The sequence below is a fragment of the Myxine glutinosa genome, chromosome 4 (genome assembly GCF_964187855.1).
Source record: "Myxine glutinosa chromosome 4, kmMyxGlut1.1, whole genome shotgun sequence".
Lineage (NCBI taxonomy): Eukaryota > Metazoa > Chordata > Myxini > Myxiniformes > Myxinidae > Myxine > Myxine glutinosa.
The window spans coordinates 166,921,949-166,943,365 of NC_136264.1; the positions used below are offsets into that span (position 1 = coordinate 166,921,949).

The 21,417-nt window shown below is 42.3% G+C and overlaps 1 protein-coding gene across 1 annotated transcript in view; it reads right to left on the reverse strand.

Annotated features, from left to right (window-relative positions):
• Window positions 1–21,207, reverse strand: part of LOC137426274 (glutaredoxin domain-containing cysteine-rich protein 1-like) — a 49,811-nt gene extending 28,604 nt beyond the window's left edge. The window contains exons 1-3 of the mRNA XM_068114937.2: window positions 20,827–21,207; window positions 16,040–16,426; window positions 9,929–9,994 (exon numbers count right to left, since the gene is read on the reverse strand). Of these exons, the coding sequence (XP_067971038.2) occupies window positions 9,929–9,994; window positions 16,040–16,426; window positions 20,827–21,171 (798 nt within the window). The 5' untranslated portion in view covers window positions 21,172–21,207. The remainder of the gene's footprint in view (window positions 1–9,928; window positions 9,995–16,039; window positions 16,427–20,826) is intronic.
• Window positions 21,208–21,417: the final 210 nt, after the last annotated feature.

The following is a 21,417-nucleotide window of genomic DNA, read 5'->3' on the forward strand; positions in this document are numbered from 1 at the left end:
TCTCAGGTTCAAATACCATAGACAGTATACTGTGCTATGTTTATTTGTCTATTTATATAATAATATGCTTGTCAGTGTGTCCATCCACCACAGACAGACAGAATCTCACAAAATTGTGAACTAAACATTGCTGGTGGACGATAAAGGTTCCAGTGTTTTTAAATGGAAAACGAAGAGGAGGTGAATTAGTGATGGTTCCCTGGCATTACTCCAAATTCCTGCTGAAATCAGGTTGAGTTTGTTTTTTTTTGTATACAAGATCGAGGCTCGTGTAAGAGCTAACATTAATCACAAAAAAAAACCGGACACACAAAACATACAATAAAGGGAGCGGGAGATGGTCACCACAGGGCCTAAATTCCCAATGGGAACAATCAATGTGGTGCCCCATTCATCAGCTAGATCATGGAGCAGAGGATGATTGGGGGATAAACAAAGGGAGAAATAACAAATGAAGTTTCACTTCCAGTTCCTTGAATTGAGGAAGGAAATTATCCACGTCAGTGAAAACTTTGCTGCCTTGGCAATTTTAATTGAATATATCCCCCCTTTGTTATTTAATTATCTACTGCTTTTGTCATTTAGATTTTGATGGATGATGTCTTTCGCTCAGAGTAGGTGGGTCAAAGCCAGCACTTTGAACAATTCCAAATTCCTGCCATTTTCAGTCGAACGTCAGGCCAGGTAATTCGTGAACGACCTGGGCCAATAACGTTCCCTGGTAAACCTCACGAGAAGGTCGGAATAATTGGGGCATTAGGTCATAGTAATCATATATATTGTTTTAAACAAAATTATTACTTAAAATGCATTATAAAAGGTAGATGAAAAAAAAAAATTCCCCCCCCCAAAATGCTGTGCCATACCAAAGAGGAAGATTCCAGATAATGTAAATTATAAATTAAGTATGCTCTATCCAACAGGATCATAATGTCAGTGTTTGTGTGTGTGTGTGTGTGTGTGAATGTGATGAATGAAATGAGCTATGCAGTCATTCTTGTTAATAGGATTGAAGGTTTGTAATATCCTTCTCAGGTCTACTCTGCACTGAGCAACAGTTTAAAATATCAATAGCAAGGTGATAGAATCCGACTGACATGTTGGACATGTATCCTTGGTCCATACCAACTGACCTGCAGTTAATGTTTCAGCTTTGCCACAAATTTGAGAAATTCAGGTTTCACAGTGGTCACAGATCTGCAAGCCATTCTCATTGCAAGCTGAACAGCGCAAGGCTGGACCCAGCTTCGCAAAGTAACCAGAGTGATGAGAAGATACCTTGCAACCATGACACATCCGGCACGGTACAAAGCGGAAGCCACCGCAAGCTTTGCAGGTCATAGTCGCCGACTCCTTCTGCTTGTGGTTTGTGTAAGGGTGGGAAGAAAGAGAGATATTTAGGTTGGGAGACGGAAATCGGACGTCATAGGAAACAGCTTTCTGGTTAGCTTGGGTTTCCTCTTTCTGCCTTGTGCTTTACATTGTGTGTGTTTTCCATCCAATCTATCGCAGGTTACGACCATTCAGGAGAGAACTTTACTGTACATCGATGGACTTCCAGAATCAAAGAATGTTAGCTCTGCTTTGTGTTTTCTTTACGAGCATACTCTTTATTTTGTGCATTAATTATTTATTTATTTTTACCAACTTAAAGGTTTCTATTCGAATAATGGCTGACCTTGGCAGTCATCAATTCAAGGCGACTATTTGGATCTGCGAAAATTCGACTGCGTGAAAATTGATTCATTTTTAGTTTACCTGGAACATAGTTCAGGTGAGGTCGTGGCATCGTGTGGTATCCATCACTCAGTATGTAAACACTCAGATCTTCTCCGAAACTACGCACACGGTTTTGATGAAACTTGACCACAACCTTCATCATCCATGATGGACTAAAGTTTGTTCACAGCATTAAAAAAAACAGGGTCTGGTAGGGGTCGAAGGAGGGGGGTCCTGCCCCTCCCTCCCCCAAATTAAATATTTGTTTTCTTCTCTGAAACTACACACAATTTCGATGAAACTTGACCACAACCTTAACCACCTGTTATGTACCAAAGTTTGTTCACGGCATTAAAAAAAAATCAGGACCTGGGGGAGACTAAGGTGGAGGGTCTTGACTCCCCCCCCCAAAATAGATATTTTGTTTTGTTCTCCAAAACTACAGACATGATTTTGATAAAACTTAACCACAACCTTCATCACTCGTGATGCTAAAACTAATAGTCCTATTTTGACCAAAATTTGTCAAACTTCTGAGGACCAATGACCTTTGACCAACTTTGTAGAATTTCTGAGGACTATCCTTATGCCTTGCAAATCCCATCAAAATTGCATATTGAGGTCAATTTAAAGGTCAAAGGTCATTACAATTTCGGGATCGCTACTTCTGAATGCTCAAAAATAATTCACCCGATTTCGATGCAACTTGGTAAGAATCATCTCTGCATGGTGCTTTCACAAGTTTGTTCAAACCATCTCGCTAATTTACAGATTTTGTGGGTCATCCACGCCTACCAGTGGTTCCCTGGTTCTACCAGGTGAGTGCAGGGGAATTGCCCCTATTTTTATTTAAATCGGAGATATCATCTATACCAAATTTCATGTGACATTTAAAACCAGTGTCCATTGCTAATGCCACTTTACTGTGCATTGGACTCCACTAGGAGCTCACAGGAGACATTTTTGGGGATGCAAATGCAAAATTCCACATAATAGAATGAAAAAAAAACATTTCTGTAGCTGCAAAAAAAAGAAAAGAACCTGGTAAACTCTATGGAAACAGAGCTCAAATGATTATGGAGGATGGCGATGAATCGACACCCCGACAAGGCATATCCATGGTGGTGGCCTGTACCACCACAATTACTTGCTTTATTTGAATGCAGATTAGCCAAATCGATTTTCTGCAGTTTCATTCATCCAGCCACAAATTTGAATACTCCCCTATTCTGATCTCCCAACAGCTAAATGAAATCTCCTCCAGTAACAAGTCAAACACGAGTGACAAAAAGTACCAGGTAGAAAACCAAATTATCTCATTCAATTGATTAAACAAAAACAATTAGCAGAACTCGGGATATGACCCACAACGACGAATAACAGTGCGTGAGGTCACCAGTCACCGGACGGTTGGTGTTGAGCAGTTCTTGAGGAAAATCCTGCGTTTTCGAAAAGCAACAGCACAATTCTCAAATGCCACCAGGACAGAGGGTGAGGGAAGGAATCCACAACATGTCCACAGAAACAGAACACAAACCACAAGAAGTATGCAAGAGAGACAACATCTACTCCATGGCCTGCGGTAATGCCTCGAGGTAACCGTCAGTATAAAGGCACTGACAAAGGATCCAGCACGTGAGATGGCAGAGTCGTGGCCTCGCCACCGGCAAGGCAAGCCGCTCAACCACAGTAGGTACCGACATTGAAGAGGGTGATTGTAGCTGGATAACATCGCACTTCCTCTGTGGCACCGCCCAGATTCTTGTAACCTGTTTTCTGTGGCCTCTTTACAGTCACCGATCCAATAAAGATGTTAAGTATCCGACATTACCAGAAAAAAAAGTACCAGGTACACCCTTTGCTCTATCAGTGTCTCCTACAACTTTGTAGAGGTCCCATTCTCAGCCCCAATGTCCCAATAATATCTCCTGGGCAAGCAACATTTCCAAGTTGGCTTCCAAAGCCAGGTGTCGACTGGGCATCCTCCATCATGCAAAGTCCTTCCTTGGCACACCTGAGCTCCTATCCACCTACAAGGTTTTCATCTCCCCGATTGCTCTCTCCTCCCGGCTGGCTCCCCTGCCTCACACGTTGCTCAGCTTGACGCTATGGAAGCCAATGCCTTCAAAATCATTGGAGTCTCTTGCTGATGAAACCGAGTCTATGGGCCTATCACTTTGCCATCGCCGACAACTCTGTGGTTTCTCTGTCTTCTTCTGCCTCCTTTCTGGTCTTGCACACTTTGCCCTCTTCGTGCCACTTCCCCAGGTATCTGCAGGGCATACGCAGTCCACCAGCATCCCCTGCTAGTGAAACTGCCAAAATCTAGGACTACTGCTAACCTCCACTCATTTGTTCCTCTTTAATCCCACCTGCAGAACCACATACCACACTCTCTTCAATATCATTCTAACTGCCAGGTCTTCAAGACAGCTGTACACCACCATCTCAGATGGTATCTCAGATTGTAGATTGTAGATTGTACCCTACCTTGCTCTTTCAACCTATCCTTACTCCAAGACATTTATTAAGGAAATAACTACACTATACTTAGCAATGTTAGCCCCAAAGAGTAATTTTCACAACAATATATATTTTTATGTCGGTTGGGTAGGGGCATATATAGATTTAGGTAGATCTGCATAGGTACGTGCTCCAATGTCACGAAGAAGAAGAATCATCTCGATGTGCAGTAAGTCAGGGACCCGTCGAGCCCGTTTGTTCGGAGCTTTAGAAGCCATTTTTCACAACAGAACGGGGGTTGGCCTTTTTCGGGCACCGTGGTCCCCTTTTTGGAGCAATGTTTTATGGCCGGATGCCCTTCCTGCCGCCAACCCTGTTAGTCACCTCTTGCGACACACAGGGAACTAGAACGCCACTCAGTAGAGCGCATACTCCCGCCGTGGGTGAAGTTGGAATAGTACGATTTCACAAAAGTTTGAGGGAGTAGTTCAGTGACAACACAAGACAGACACTGCACAGATATATATTTAGAATATATAGAAGATAATGTTAAAAAAAAACAAGGAAATTTCACTTACATTTTCGGATTCAGCGTTCAATTCTATATAAGTGAGTGTATTTTGAGGTATATGTGACTTCAAATAAAATTGTAAGCCAGGAAAACGTTCGTTTCATTCCTTGGGGATACAACATGTAAAACTGGCCCAAACGTGAAAACAAAACTCGTTCATTTTAAGTCGTACAAGCTAATGCGACCACTCATTGTTCTGGGAAGAATCCTGTGTACATGCTGGTCACACTTATAACTCACCTCAGTCTTTATAAGTTCATTAAATACTGACACCGCGATTGACATTCGCTGAGGTAAATGTTGATATCTCTTCTGAGGTTAAAAAAAAAAAAAAACTTTTAAAGCATTATACGTATCAAACGATACATTTTATGAAACGGGGAAACCGAGTACACACATTGGTGGTTTTACAATGACAGAATATGTCTTTATTAGAAAAAAAAATGAACATTGAAGACGACGCTGCTAAACAATACACCGCTCTAACGCATAACCACGAGTTTAAACTACATTTACAACAAATATGAAAACTATTTTCATATCACAATGTTAAATATAGAATATATAGAAGATAATGTTTTTTAAAATGAGCCCTGTCTTCCAATGGTAAACAATCGTTCAAAAAATTCCTGGATCCGGAATAATATCCTGAGCTTCACCAAAAACTAATCAATTCTTCCTTATCCAAAGGGCAATCATCCCACCAACTTTCATCCAAATCCCTGCAGAACTTTTCCAGATATCTTGTTCACAAACACACGAACACACACACACACACACACACACACACACACACACACACACACACACACACACACACACACACACGCGGACACGATCGAATGCATTACTCCCTGGCGGGAGTAATTACCAGTGAACTGGTACACAATTTGCCGACCTCAGAAGGATGACAGGCTGAGTCAACCCCCCTGGTGTATAATGCAGCGATCGACCGGGATTCGAACCCAGGATCCTAGGATCCCAAGCCGCACCCTAACCGCTAGGCCGACACCAGGCTAAAAATACGAGGTCAAAATAATTTGAGGAATCAAAATAATTCAAACGTTTTGAGGTCAAAATAATTACATAATGTAGTTTAGCAAATATTGATGCAATGTCAACAGAGGGGTATCAAAATGGAAATGATGGTGACGACATATGTATGATGTTGTCTTGGAGGATCAAGCGTATCACCAAATGTCTCGGGATAAGAGTATAAGTTCCCATGATTTTGGTTCTATTTATGCATCACGTGGCATGCTTCCATCAGATGCAAGGTGATGTTTTGTGGGATCCTGGTCCATATCCTTCAGTCAGTATCTGTCCCTGGAGCTCATGTGCAGGGTGGAGATATTGATGGACATGAAAACATAGTATAGGCTCCAGAAGATGTTCTATGAGACTAAAGTCTCGGCTATTACTGGCCGCACCATTACTTTATAGTTTCCTGCACAAGGTGCTTCATGAAGATTCCGGGGGAATGGCATTAATCTTTATATTGCATTAGAATTTGGTTCAGGAAAATGGCACCAGCAAAAGGTCTTACATCAAGATATAGGACTGTCAATGTATCACCTTGCAGCAAATCCACCTCTTGGAAGCAGGATGAGGTTTAACCCGAGTCTAGCCACTTTTGACTCACACTTTTACAATCGGATTGATTTAGTCACAGCATGGAACTCATTTCAAATGCATGTGTTCCAAAGGACTTATTTCACGTATGGAATATAAAGGCACGGTTGGTTCGGCCGAGGCCGAGTTGAGCGAGGTTGAGGCCTTATTCTAGCCACGTGAAACACCCTGAAACCCATGCCTATAGAAAACCGATTTTTTTTTGGAATGCCAGCCACATTTTCCATCGAATCATGCAACTTTGTCTGAAGTTTTGTCTCTTTGAACTTTGTCTGTTTACCATTGCACACATTTCTTATTTTGTCATCTTGGTTTTGGGATGGCTTCGAAGGCTAAAATACAATTGATTAGCCTTTTCTTAGTGTTGGGACCGGAGGTGCACAGAGCACACTGCAAAGACGCAAGCACATATACACTTGCCACTACAGATGGTTCGAGCCCAAACCAACAAAATGGGGAAAGACAGAATGATTTTCTGCAATTGTTTTTTTTTCAGAGAAGAAACACTAGTTTGGCCTCTATTTGTTTGAAACCTTTTCTCAGCTAAAAACTTGTGAAAATTAGCCTTGCACCATCTCTTATCTCTATTAGACATGGCATGTCAGTGGTGTGGCACAATTGCTGCTGGTGTGGCACAATATAAAACACAGAATATAACTAGAACGACACTCGGTAGGGCACATTCCTCCGCCATGCTGAACAGATTACGTTGAAATTTTTTTTATCGCATCCGGATCTTCGCCAAAATCGACCCAATTCATCCTTGGCAGACGCCCAACCTGTCTACGAAGTTTTGTGCGAATCCATCCATAATTTTGAAATATCGTGCTATATATAGTTTTTGGCCCTATCACTGAATCACTGAATCACTAAATCACTGAATCACTATGTGAAGAATCACTCAAAAAAATTATCGGATCCGGATCCGTATTCTGATCTTCACCAACATTGAATCATTTCTTCCCTTATCACACATGCAACCTGCCTGCCAAGTTTCATCCAAATCCGTCCACAACCTTTTGATGTATTGTGCTATATATCATATTTGGCTCTATCTTTCAATAGTGAAGAATATGTCTTGTTTTGAGATATCCTATTCACAGAAAAAGAACCAGACAGACAAACAAAGACAGACAGACTGAGGTGAAAACATAACCTCCAAAAGAACTAGAGAGACAAACAAAGACAGACAGACAGAGGTGAAAACATAACCTCCATTCACCGTCGGTGGCAAAAGTAACGAAAAGCTTGCTAATGGCACCAATACACTGACTTACACAACAATGGGGATAGGCAAGGACTTCGGCAAATGAATGGCAATGAATTGGCATCTCCGCACCACTTTGACAATGCGTGGATGATCCAGTTCCGTCAGCTGAGCGAACGGACTCCTCACACCGAGGAGCAGAGAGTCCAATGCTCGCTGGTGAAGCTGCCAGAAGAGGGAGATGATATCTGCCTTGCACATGTGTGGATGCTGATTTTAAACCCATGGGCCTACTTTTCCAGCAATTGCAATTGCTGGTCCTGTAAATGGCCATTCCACCGCATGTGGAGGCACCTGCAAAAGTGTTCTGCCTCAGTTACAGGGCCCTCTGGCCTCTGCAGTTCACTATACCACTGGGTGCATGGCTATCCATGAAGTGGCCAGTGGGGGATTTCCAACGCCATTCCCATAGCGCTTTTATGTGCTCATTTTCACTTCCCTCAAGTCCTCCACCTGGCCTCACCTATCGACACGAGCTTTTCCACGACACGTCCTTACCATATGGCCTATACTGCTCTATGATGGATGGTCACTGCCTCCTCAGTGCACCTATTACATACAACTTACGTGTCCCTAATACGAGTGCAATTCAAACCTACTCTAGCACATGGTCCATACTATTCTGAAGAGGGTGGTCCAACTAACTGTAGAGAGCGTAAACATACACAATACACACCTCTCATACAAATGGAGTAAACTGGATAGTGCAATCAGCTGGATAAGGTGAGCACCAAACAACAACACTCAATCCCAAACACCACACCCACGTGTGTACAACACCCAATGAAAACTCCAGCAATCACACACCCTCCTACACCTAATCATGTCCAACCCGTACACAAAACCAGCCATGCTCGTGCCCCGGAAATGCAAAAACAACAAGTGCACACACATGCAACACCAGATTATGTGGAAGTAACAACAAAAGAAGAGCAGAGCAGCCCAATAATGATGCGATTTGACGTTTATTTGCAAAAATAAAAAGCACTTCACCATTTGACCTCGCACACCAGCATATGACCGGAAGTTGTCACATTGTGAAAAAAACTTCATACGTGCTGAGGCTCGGGGTCTATTGGTCTGAGGATGCCTGCTCTGAAGTGGGTGAAACGTCGCTTGAGACTGGTCTGCTCTTACTTATTTGCTCAAATGAGAAAGTAGATGTAGTTTTACTTTCTGGTTGGAAGCGCCTTTCTTCTTTTAACAAGAATGACTGCGCTGTGGTCACAACCTGCGACAAAATCCGTTAACGAGCCGATTGGGAAACGCAGATTTAAGCACTCTTAAAAAGATGCACAGCGCAATTGGGAAACACACATTTAATGCATTATTTAAAAAATTCACTCAACAACTTTTATCTATACGTCACACTCCGCAGGGTTATATCAGAATGAGCTGATTCTTCTTATGGTCACGGATTGCTTGATCCCAATAGAGAACATTCAAAAATTCTGTAACGCTATTTTTTATATATATTTGTGTAACGTAACGCTTCATTACATAACATAACACTTGATTACCTGCATTCTGACGGGCTTGATGAAACGTTACTATTATTCGACATATGATTGGATTTTTGGGGGTCCCTCATCATCAATAACAATCGACCCATGCAAACAAAGCCAATGTTTTAAGTAATTTGCATAACGTAACGTTTGATTACGTAAAGTAACGCGTGAGTACTGTGCGTTCTGATGTACGAAGCATTTTGACGGGCTTGATTAAACCTTACTATTAATTTGACATATGATTCGATATTTTGGGGTCCCTCGTTGTGAATACCACTCAGGCCAAACAAAGCCAAAGGTTTTGGTAACTTGCGTAACATAATGCTTGATTACGTAACATAACGCAATGCTTGATTACTGTGCGTTTTGACGTACTATGCATTTTGAAGTGCTTGATTAAACCTTACTATTGACCCAAACAAAGCCAATGTAAATCTGACGCAGCAAACCCGGCAGTGTACAATCAGCAGAGGTTACCTACAGGTTACCTAATGTGTAAGGCCCACCAGAAAACCAAGATGGCGGCCATATCATTTTGTCTCAAAACTATGGTGGGCGGAGTCAAGCGACATATGTGGGTGTGGTGCAGAAGCTGTCCCACCAATGGATGCACATTTCAAAAATTGATCCTCAACAACAGCAATGCGAATCTCTTGTCGGCCTGCGACATGACACAGGTAAACATGTATTATCTCAACCACCCCAATTTTATGCTATATATATATATATATATATATATTCATTCACAAGGAGAGTATTTAATTTTACCTTAAACATTTTCAATACCTCTCGAAGATCGCCCGTCTCATTCAAAACCAAAATTTTGTCAGCATTCTGTGAGGAAGAGAATATAATGATGAACATTCCATTCAAATCTGAACTTTCAAATAAACGGCATTTCAAAATGAGCCACAAATTAATAATTTATGAAATTTACACCATAAAAGTAAGTTTAATTTTTTTTTTCTTAATCCAAAGTGGGGAATCCATCTACTCTCATATTTTGAATATTCCTTCTTGTCATATCTACCTGCAAAAGCATAAGCTACTATTATGTAATTTTGTTTAGAATTTGTTTGGAAGTTTTGTGCACTGCTGCCTTTTTATTGGTCACTCTTTAATGCTCATCTCATGTTGCCCCAAGGACATTTTTTGTCAATCACAAGGTGTGGACAGGCATGCAGACCAAATCTTGTGGAGCATGTAGATTATGACCGACCTGGAAATATTTAGCTATGCAACGCTGTGGGAAGATCTCCACTTTGTCATGGCTATTATGGTTCTATGTCGGTGGTCAAATCAAATAATAGGTTTTTGCAGTGTCGCCCATAGGACAAAGTGTTTGTCTGTCTGTATGTGTGTATGTATGTCCCTCTCAAACGTACACCAATCAGAGCTGAGGATCTGGTCACATGACAGGGGTGATGTGATGTCATTACGGCGGTAAGGCGGCTGACTCCGCACACTGCCATTTTGATTCTAATTTCGTTCAGGTCGAACATATTGTTGCGGATCTCAAACGTCGGCCTTCCCCTTACCAAGGGGGGATGAATCCCCTTGTCTTTTTTCTAGCCAACGCAATCCGGGGCTATCACGTTCCTTCCGGTCAGCGCTGAATATGGTGGTAGGTCGAATTAGTCCTATTACCTAATTACCAGCGCCTCCCAGGAAGCAAGGAAATAACCCCGCCCGAACCACGGTTTTAGTGGACACGCCGAGCGATAGCGAGCCGCGATTCGGGCCGTTAACAGGAACTAACCCGATTGGAGCGGTTCCTAATCGTGCCACGTTTACCCAATGGAGAAATCACTAAAACAGTCGAATCAAGAGGAAAAGGAAGAACAGATTGGTTTATTAATTATTTACACAGGAAGAAGGAGAAGTACAGAATACACAGGGCAGCCTTAATAACAGTCTTATACTTATTCCCAGACAAACGGGCCCGCACACACACACACACACACACACACACACACACACACACACACACACACACACACACACACACACACACACACACACACACACACACACACACACACACACACACACTCGGATGTAGATGGTCGGGGTTGAAGGTCCAGGGATGATGTCCACAGCTCGCTCCGGTCCCCGACTCGTACCACGACGAAGATGATGGATGGCAGGCAAGCTCTCCGCGTGTCGTTGGCGTGGATCGGACAATTGTATCGGGGGGATCGGTAGGCTTCGCGGCTCACGCCCGCATACGTAATAGAAATACTAGCGCTTTCTATGCACTTCCAGTAAGCCCAAAGCCGAATCCCCAACGAGTTCTTGCAATCAATGCCAAACGTGACAGTCCTCTTGATCAAAGCGCAATTGTGCAAGTCCTTTGTAAAGCGCATATACTCCAGTCCTCATAAACCGCATAAGTCTTCTTACAAAGCCAAGCGCGCTTCCTTCAGTCCTCTCGTGCGCATCATCCCTTATCACGCGAGTCCTCTGGTAAGTCCCTCCAATACGAGCTCGCTCAGTCCTCTGGTAAGTCCTGATCAACCGCATAAGTCCTCTCTGCAACGCGCAAATTGTCCAAGTCCTTTCGAAGGGCTTTCCATGCGCGATTATATAGCGCTGCCCAGCGAACCCTCTCAAATCTGCCCGACGCGTTCTCACCACGCCCCTTAGGCCATGCCCACGGAACCCTGGTTGGTTGTTGGGGTCTTACCGGCTCCGCCCTTGATGTCTGCTTGACGTGGCCACACCCCCGACCTCACGCTCCGCCCCTTTTCCAGGCCTTACCTCGTGGCATCTGGGCTGGTATGAGCGAAAACCCAAGAGCAGCGAATGCTGCTGGTAAGCAAGGTGCATTAGCCAAATCGGGGCGCGGGATGGATGCTGCCCAACGAGGTCGATTTGGAGGGTGGAGGCAAAATGAACGGGACCTACTCTTATTTATTTCTTTACACAACGCAGGTATCACTATTGGAAATGTCCTTATCTCACATATACGATGAAATAACTAACGTTCTAAGGTGGCCTACATGTTGCATGTGGACTAACCTATGGGGGCAAACCTTTAACCTTTATTAATCCTATATGTACACGTTCAGAACCGCAACACTATCGTCTAACCTCTCATATATCACAATCGTCATGCTCTACCTTCACGTTTTTCATTCAGTGTGAAACACTAAGAAACTGATTGTTAAAATACTAGACACTATACAAGAAAAAGCAGTTGCTTAGCTCGGATTTCACTCAAAATGTCAACCTCTCAAATTAGGCCTGGACGATAATGGAAAGACCCATATCACGATTATCGTGATAATATCAAAATAATATAAAAAAGAAGAAAAGGACAAAAAAATGTCATAGCCCCCGCCGTGGTTTTATTAATTTTGCTCTACGGAGTTAAAGGCCATCAGTCGGCCATCTTTGGTCAGATGTCAAAACAAAATCTTCTGCATATGTATACTCATGTATTGTCTTTGTGCCAAGTTTGAACAAAATTGGACCATGCATGTCCAATAAATTGTTGGAGACGCGTTTAAATAACAAAATGGCTCCCAGTCGGCCATCTTGGATCTGATCTCAAAAAAAATGATGTGCATATGTAACCCATCATTCATTTTCTGTGTGCGAACTTTGAACAACATCGGCAAATGCATGTCCAAGAAATGGGTGAGGACCTGTTCAACATCGGTTTATTTTTACAACTAAAATGGCTGCCAGTCAGCCACCTTAGAACGCATCGCGAAACAAAATTATGTACATATGTATGTCATCATTTATTGTCTTTGTGCCAAATATGAACAAAATCGGAAAAAACATCTCCGAGATATGGTTTCAGACACACGGACGCACGAGACCAAATCCATAAGCCCCATTCGGACTAAGTCCAATGGGGGCTGATAATGTAATTAGTGCCTTGAGAACCATGTGGCATACAATAACAATCCACATAAAACAAACTGAATAGCCATAGAGTTACGTGTGTTTATACTCTTTATTTCATAATTCTGTTGCAATTTGTTTAAAGTCAAACATTATTTTACCTGGACGAAATCGCTTTGCTCATTTTTCAAAAGAAAAGTTCAAAAAGGGGCACCTATTTAATACATACATCTGCATGAAGAAGTAAATGTATTTTATTTGCCAGATGTAGGGCACCCCTTTATATGAACTTTTCTGGAGCATGACTTGGTTCCTCCTCAGAACACGAGGATAGTACATCATGCACATGAGATTTTTTGAAATGTCCCTTCTTTTCTATTGTTCGACATTTTCTACAAGCTATGCAATGTCCCTTCTTTTCTATAGCTTGCCACATGGTGCATACAATATAAAGGGGCCTTTTTTATGCCCCTGGCATTTTTCCAAGAATGTCCCTGCTTTTCTATAATTTGCCACATGGGGCATACTATATAAAGGAGCCTTTTTATGCCCCTGGCATTTTTCCAAGAATGTCTCTGCTTTTCTATAGTTTGCCACATGGGGCATACAGCTAGTTTCAATGTATAGCCCTTGAGATATGACTGCCAACACATTTTGGACAGACGGACACCAACGTGAATTTGAGGGTTTTCAAAATAAAACTGAAGAATGCGGAAAGGGACGTTGCTGAAATTTGGAACATATTGCCTCGATGTACAAAGCATTTACTTCGGAAATTTGCAGCCAATTTCTTCCAGTAGAAGCCGAGAACGAATTTTCAGTCACCATGTTAAAGTTGCATACAGAGAAACAATCCCATATAAAGGAAGGGGCGCTTTGCTCATCCCTTGATTATTTTCTCTGGTGGTGTGCAGGTTGCACATTCCTTTCCCCAGCGACAGTTAAGTTGTCGTGCTTATCCCTAGTAGCGGGCAGGTAACACGTTTTTTTCCATGGTGGTGGGCAGGTTACATGTTCTTTTTACTCTTGTTGGACAAGTTGCATGGTGTTTTCCCATGTGCGGCTTGTGAGTCGTTTTGCCTTAACTGACTTGGCAACTTTGGTTATGATTAAAGAAAGCTATAGCTGCATAACGGCAAGTTATATGAAGTAACATAGGTGTCCAAGAGTCACTCAAACCAACACATTATTCACTCAAACCAACACATTATCATACCGGGAACTAACAAATGTTCACCATGAACAGTATTAGCAGAATGCAAGCTGTAGCGTTTAAGGCAAAAATTGTCATTTTGAATAGAAACTCTGAGTTCACTCAAACCAAGTGTGCAATTTGTGTTTGGTTAATACTGTTACGTGTGTGGGGGTAGATGATGGAATCCCATAGTGAAGCTGGGATTGTATAAATTAGCATGGACCGTGTACGAGTAGGTGACATCTCGATGTATCAAGTAGGAAACTGTGAGCTTAAGATAGTTTGTGTCTTCACACGGGGGTGGAGCTTGTGTTATCTAGATAGGGGTTAAGATTCGTTTCCCCGGTATGTGTTTGCCCACTGTGGTTTTTCCCTGTGATTTTATGACATAGCTGGCCAAAAAACCCTCGTTAAAACAACCACCATCCATCAAAAACAACAATAACTGACACGCATGCCGACAGAACCCGAGCAGAGCCGATCGACAAGTAAGCCCGCCCACACGAACACGATAGGAAAAAGGCCCCACCAAGTAGAGGTGGAGAATCGGTGGGCAGTCAAGAGGGCCGTGAGGCCCCGCCTCCGAAGTGCATGATTGGTCAGGGTGACGTCATCAGGGAAGGTTTGAGCAGGAGAAGAAGAGACTTGCTCTCTCAGTCTTTTGTCTCTGGCTCTCAGCTGCACCTGGCTCGTGTGGAGCTTTTGGGGAGAGTTTTAGGAGCTGTTGTGGACCATTTGAATAGTCAGAGGAGGAGATGTTGTTGGTCTGTGGTGATCTTCGGGTGAGCTGGGGTTCACGTTGCACTAGATGGAGGAAGCGAAAGAGGGTTGTCTTGACTGCTTGCCTTACGCCTGGGCGTCTTCGACACGTGATGCTGGCGCCATTTTGGGGCGCGGGAGACATCGGACCAGGCCATTGCCATCACCTTTATACAAGTCCTTGTTGAGACGAGAACTGAGCGCCAGCTGGCATAAAACAATTGATTTATTTTCATTCTCTTTCCCCTTGTCTGTTTTTGAGTCTGCTGAAATGTCCCTCAAAGTAGCGAGTATTTATTTTACCTCAACATTTATTTTGACATTTTATTCTTGGCTTTCTTTCATTAAATCCCTATTGTTGCATTTCATTTGTCGTGTCTTGCTTGCATGGTGTTGGGTTCGGGAATAAAACCCACGTGGCTTCCGTCTGAGATAGGCACTTTGTTCCTTCACCCGCGTGCGACGGACCAACTGCGACGGTTTCGGCTATGCGCCTCCGATTTAAGGACCGACCAGCTATCCGTCCAAGGCTGGTGTTCATCAGCTACGGACTTGACAATATTTAGCTCAAGGGCATTATAATCACTCTTGAGATATTTACTTTGGGTTCAGTCATTGATGGGTGTCACATCCAACTATAACGTGTCACCATGAGGCTTTTGCAAACAAGGTGTTACATCACAGAGTATGCTATTCTCCAAGAGGGCATCTTAAACTGGCTGTCCCAACGTCTACCTGCTACTACACTTCAGGATTTTAAAGGCCCCTCAGTGCTTTAAGTAGATCAGGACATTATGCTGGTACCTTGTCCAAGCTCCAATTTCATGCCTAAGCAGAGGAGTGTTTTCATAATTCCTTGCAATATCGGGACCTCTCTGGGGTGTACTTTCAGCTATGAAACACTTAACTTGATGCACCAGAGAAGGTATGGTTAAGACCGACTCAGGAAGTTCAACAGTCATATAAATAAACAAGACATCCATTACAAAACATTTCATTTTTCTGCCACAGAATTTGTGATTACAATAAGAAATAGGATATGTTGATAAGGTGGAAAAAAATCAACTTACCCCAAAGTATCTGCCATTGATAAAAACAGCTGGCAGTTCGGGACTGGGTGAATCATTGGTGGTATTTGAACTTCTTGTTGATTGGCATGTGACTCGCCCACTTGAAAGGAGGTGCCCACGCTTATCTGCAACCTGCCCATTATTCTGTGGTTCTTTGATGCCATTACCCATTTTAGTCCTCTCGTTCATGTCAATCCCATTGTGTGACTGCCTCTGTATGAGCTCAGAACCGTATCCGCCATGGAGCGCCACATCACGTTCCTCAAAATGTACACTGTGCGTGTAGAATACATGGCGTACCTTTTCACAGCGCTCGTGCGTGGCACGCACCACCCGCAGGCTTGTGGTGTAAATAACGATTTTCCCAAGCTCGAATGAGAATGCATCCTGCATTTCCACACCAAGGGATATGCATGAACTCAGGTTCTAAGATTTCAACTAATATTTCCTCTTTGACTATGCGTGTTATTTAAACAATAGGATGCAGTAGATATTAAAAACTAGATTTTATTTTATTTTATTTCACACAAGTTGTTTTGATTGTTGCTTGCAGATGATATTTTAAAAACACAAATAACAAGTAAAATCAAAATGTAGCAGATCGCATGCACAAACATCTTCCCGAATACGTGAAATATGGCCTTCCATAGCAGTAACAATGTACTACATTGTGGAAAACTGAGTAAAGGAGCTGCGCAGTGCACATTCTGAATTTGGTGGTGCAATATAGACTCAACATCTATCAAGTCAGCAAGGTCAAGGTCAGCAAGGCCTGGTAAGCAAGGCCAGAAAGGTCGTCAATCTTGAACGTCACTCGCACTTGGTAGCAAAGCTCTACGAGAGACAATACTTTGGGGTTGCCTATTACACAATGTAAAGTTCAAGTGGAGATATTCAAGTCTATCCTAAATGATATTAGGCTGATGTAACTCAGACCGAGTATATTTGCATTTGAGTTGTTTTCTGGGTCTATTTCCCAGTCCAAACTTTAAACCAACATTTTGGGAAGGCAGATTGTTGCATCACAGAGTATGCCATTCCTCGGATAGGCGATTAAGCTGGCTTTCCCATCTACTAGCATTTGCTTGTGGAAAATAAACACCCATTCTTGGGACAAATGCCAGGGGCATAGAAAAGGCCCCGTTATATGGTATGTGCTATGTGGCAAACTATCGAAAATAAGGGACATACCATACCTTGTAGAAAATGCCAAACAATAGAAAAGGAGGCACATTAAAGAAATCTCATGTGCATGCTGGACTACCCTTGTGCTCTTTGGAGGAACCAAGTCATGCTCTAGAAAAGTTCATATCAAGTGGTGCCAATTTGATTCATACAGCTGCATGAAGAAATAAATGTATTTTTCAATCCAGTTACAGTCTCTTGGTTTTAAATGGACCACTTTGCGGTCCCTTCAAAACCAAGACACTGTAACTAGATTGAAGTGGACCGCCATGCGGTCCTTCGTTTTTCTGTAAAAAATTTCAAAAGCCAATCATAATATTAGTTTTCTATTATATTGCAGAAGTAGGTCTATATGTACAATTCATCCATCATCTCTAATTTACCCTGCGCTCGCGAAGCGAAAAGCAAGGTTAGGCATTCGGTTGTGTTTGTGTGACGTACGTGTCTGCATTTTTAAAATTCATTTTCTCAGCAACCGTTGGTCCGATTGAGACGAAATTTTACCATAGAACCTCATTCGCCTATATAATTTTTTAATTCATAATTATTATGTCATAGGTCACATGGTATGGACGCCATCTTGGAAAAACGTTGCACCTCTATATCTCCCAAACCACTCAATGGAAAAAGCTAAAGCAAGGCTCATCCTCATGGATTCATTATGACATCATAATTCGACAAGTACAACGCTTGATCTGATCAGTATGAAAAGTTTTTTTCGTCTGCAACTTAGTCCGATTGACACAAAATTTGGACCATAGGAGTGACACCTCCTGCAGAATTTTTAAATGATAATTATGACGTCATAGATCATCTGGTACAGGCGCCATCTTGGAAAAGTCAAAAAATGTTGCACCTCTATATCTCCGAAACCGCTCCATGGTATAAATTTTAACGTGGCTCATTGCAAAGAACTCCCCATGGGGAATAATATATGATAATGACGATGTCATCGGTGCCTTTGTTATGACGTCATAATTCGACAAGTATAACGCTTTATTCAATCAGTATGAATTTTTTTTCTCTGCAATTCTTGGTCCGATTGACACAAAATTCTCCCCATAGGAGCACCTCCTCCTCGAGAATATTTTAATGATAATTATGATGCCATAGGTCACGCGGTCTATATCACTGAAACCACTCCATGGAAAACATTTAAACATGGCCATTGTGAAGAACTCCGCATGGGGAATAGGTGTTGTTCACGATTATGTCATTGTTGCCGTAATTATGATGTAATAATTCGACAGGGACAAAGCTTAGTCTGATAAGTTTGAAATTTATTGAAGGTGGTTCGCTGCAACAATTATATTAGAGATTATAAATTTATGATGTAATTGCTCAGGTGGTCTGGCAGCCATTTTGGATCAAAGAAAAAAACCCGTTAAAAAATAGAAGAGTTGGCTCGCACCAAGTTGACTGCGCAGGGTAAGTATTCTGCGAATACCATCTAGTTATCATCAGTATTCATCATGTACATATTGCGTTTGTCCAATATTTCTGCAGTGTCAACGCTTGCAAGTCTATTTAATGTGCAATTATGGTCCAAAAGGGACTGGTAAAATAGGATGCACTGCACATGTGTACAATTCTTTCATCTAATCCAATTGTTACCTATAATGTGTACACACATCACGCTTGTCCAATACTTGTCCGGAAGAATGCATCACACCTAACATGTCTGCAATTGGTTGGTACATAGTACATACCAACTTTATTATTATTATTTAAAACAAATTAGATTTCACTCACATGGACATTATCTTATGTATTTTAGTTTTCAAGGTACACAGAAAACTTTACGTACCGATGGGTTTTAACCTATATATGTAGGGCACCCCTTTATATGAACTTTTCTAGAGCATTACTTGGTTCCTCTTAAGAACACAGGGGTAGTGCAGCATTCACACGAGATTGTTTTTAATGTCTCTTATTTTCTATCATCTGGCATTTTCCACAAGTCATGGATTGTCCCTTATTTTCTATTGTTTTGCATTTTCTACAAGTTATGGAATGTCCCTTCTTTTCTATTGTTTTGCATTTTCCACAAGTCATGGAATGTCCCTTATTTTCTATAGTTTGCCACATGGAACAAACCCTTATATAAAGGGGCCTTTTCTATGCCCCAGGCATTTTCCGCAAGAATGTCCTTCATTTTCTATGGCCACTGCAAATGGCCATTGGAAGTGGCCAACTCAAAGACAGATGAAAAAAAATACATGGAGACATCACATATATCAATTAAGTTACACGAATTAAAAACTAACCTATTTCCCACGGTCTGTATGGGGGTCCTGCCCGATACTGCCCATTGCTCATCATGAAATACGGTAACAATCCAATCCTGAACAAAGAAAACATTCTTTATTGATTACTACCAGAGTCAAAATATTTGGCACTTAGGTGGAATTTGTATTGTGGTGGCAGCATCATGCTATGGGGATGCTTTTCAGCGGAGGGTACTGGAAGACTTGTAAAGATAGAGGGAACAATGAATGGAGCCAAATACAGGCAAATCATTGAAGAGAACCTGCTTAGGAATGCAAAAGACCTGAGACTGTGGTAAAGATTTACGTTCCAACAGGGCAATGACCCCAAGCATACAGCCAAAGCAACACTGGAATGGCTTCAGTACAAGAACGTGAAAGTCCTTGAGCGGCTCAGCCAAAGCCCGGACTTGAATCCCATTGAGAATCTGCGGAAAGACTTGAAGATTGCCGTTCACCAATCCTCCCCATCCAACTTGACAGAGATAGAGCAAATTGAGCAAATTGAGCAAATCTGGGGGGGGGGGGGGGGGGGGAGGGGGTTGGATACTTATGTAAATGAGATCTTTCTGCACATCATCTTTAATTATTTTGTAAAAGTCTCTAAATTTGTTTTGCACTTTGAAATTATGGGGTAGTATGTGTAGATCTGTGACAAAAAGTCTCTATTTAATCCATATTAAATTCAGGCTGGAACACAACAAAATCTGAAAAAGCCCCACACACTTATCTCTTTGTAAAGACCATATGGTCAACCTTAAAATATACTTCAGAAATACAGTACCTTATGTAGAAAGGTTTTTTTTTCTAAATCATGGCCAATCAATTGATTTGGCCACAGGTGGACTCCAATGACGTAGAGACATCTCAAGGATGATCAATGGAAATTTGATGCACCTGAGCTCAATTTGGAGTGTCATAGCAAAGGGGTTGAATACTTATTGGCTCAAGACATTTCCGCTTTTCATTTTTAATTATTTTGTAATCATTTCTAAAAACAAAATTCCACTTTGACATGATGGGGTATTATGTGTAGATCAGTGACAAAAAATGTCTCAATTTAATCCATTTTAAATATAGGTTCTAATCCGGATTTCGGTTCGGGATCTTCACCAAAATCTAATACTTTCATCCCCATCAAATCCCCAACATCACCAAATTTCGTCCGAATCCGTCCACAACATCAGACATCGGAGTGGGGGGGGGGGGGGGGGGGGGATTATTTAAGGAGCATTTTGAATAGAAACACCCAAAAGTGATGCTTTTAATTAATTGTCAAACTCATGGAATTTTCAGGCGAAAAAAAACTATTTACGTATATGTACCTGGACTCACGTTTTCTAGGTGTGCAAGCCCAGCCAATCCGCTGAATTGAACCTGCGCCGTCGACACCTTGTGCTGAACTCCACGTACAGTGCCTTTGGCGCTCAAGATGTGCAAGCGTTTGCAAGATGTGTTCGTCGTCGAAGCGCCAACCTCACCTTCACCGAATGCCGTGACACGTGACACTTGAGCGCACTTTCCACCCCCAACTCCCTCCAAGATCCTGCTCCTCGGGTCGAACTCAGGCGGTCCTGGCCCTTCGAAGACCCTGCTCAGAACTCGACCGCTCACCGAGGACAACACCGTGATGCGGATACGACGTTCGCGGTCCCCTTTCGCTCCAGTCGCTTCGTCCATGGATCCCGTTCAAAAGGATACCGAACGCACACTCGTCCATAATTAATGAATGAGCGCTCGCATGATGACGTAGAGGTGTGCCTGAGGTTTGATAACCTGGAGTTATGTGATTACCTCCCCCAACAAAGGCGGATGGAGGTTATGTTTTCACCCCTGTCTGTTTGTTTGTTTGTGAACAAAACATCTCAAAAAGTTGTGGACGGATTCGGACGAAATTTGGCAGAGATGTAGCGTATGTGACAAGGA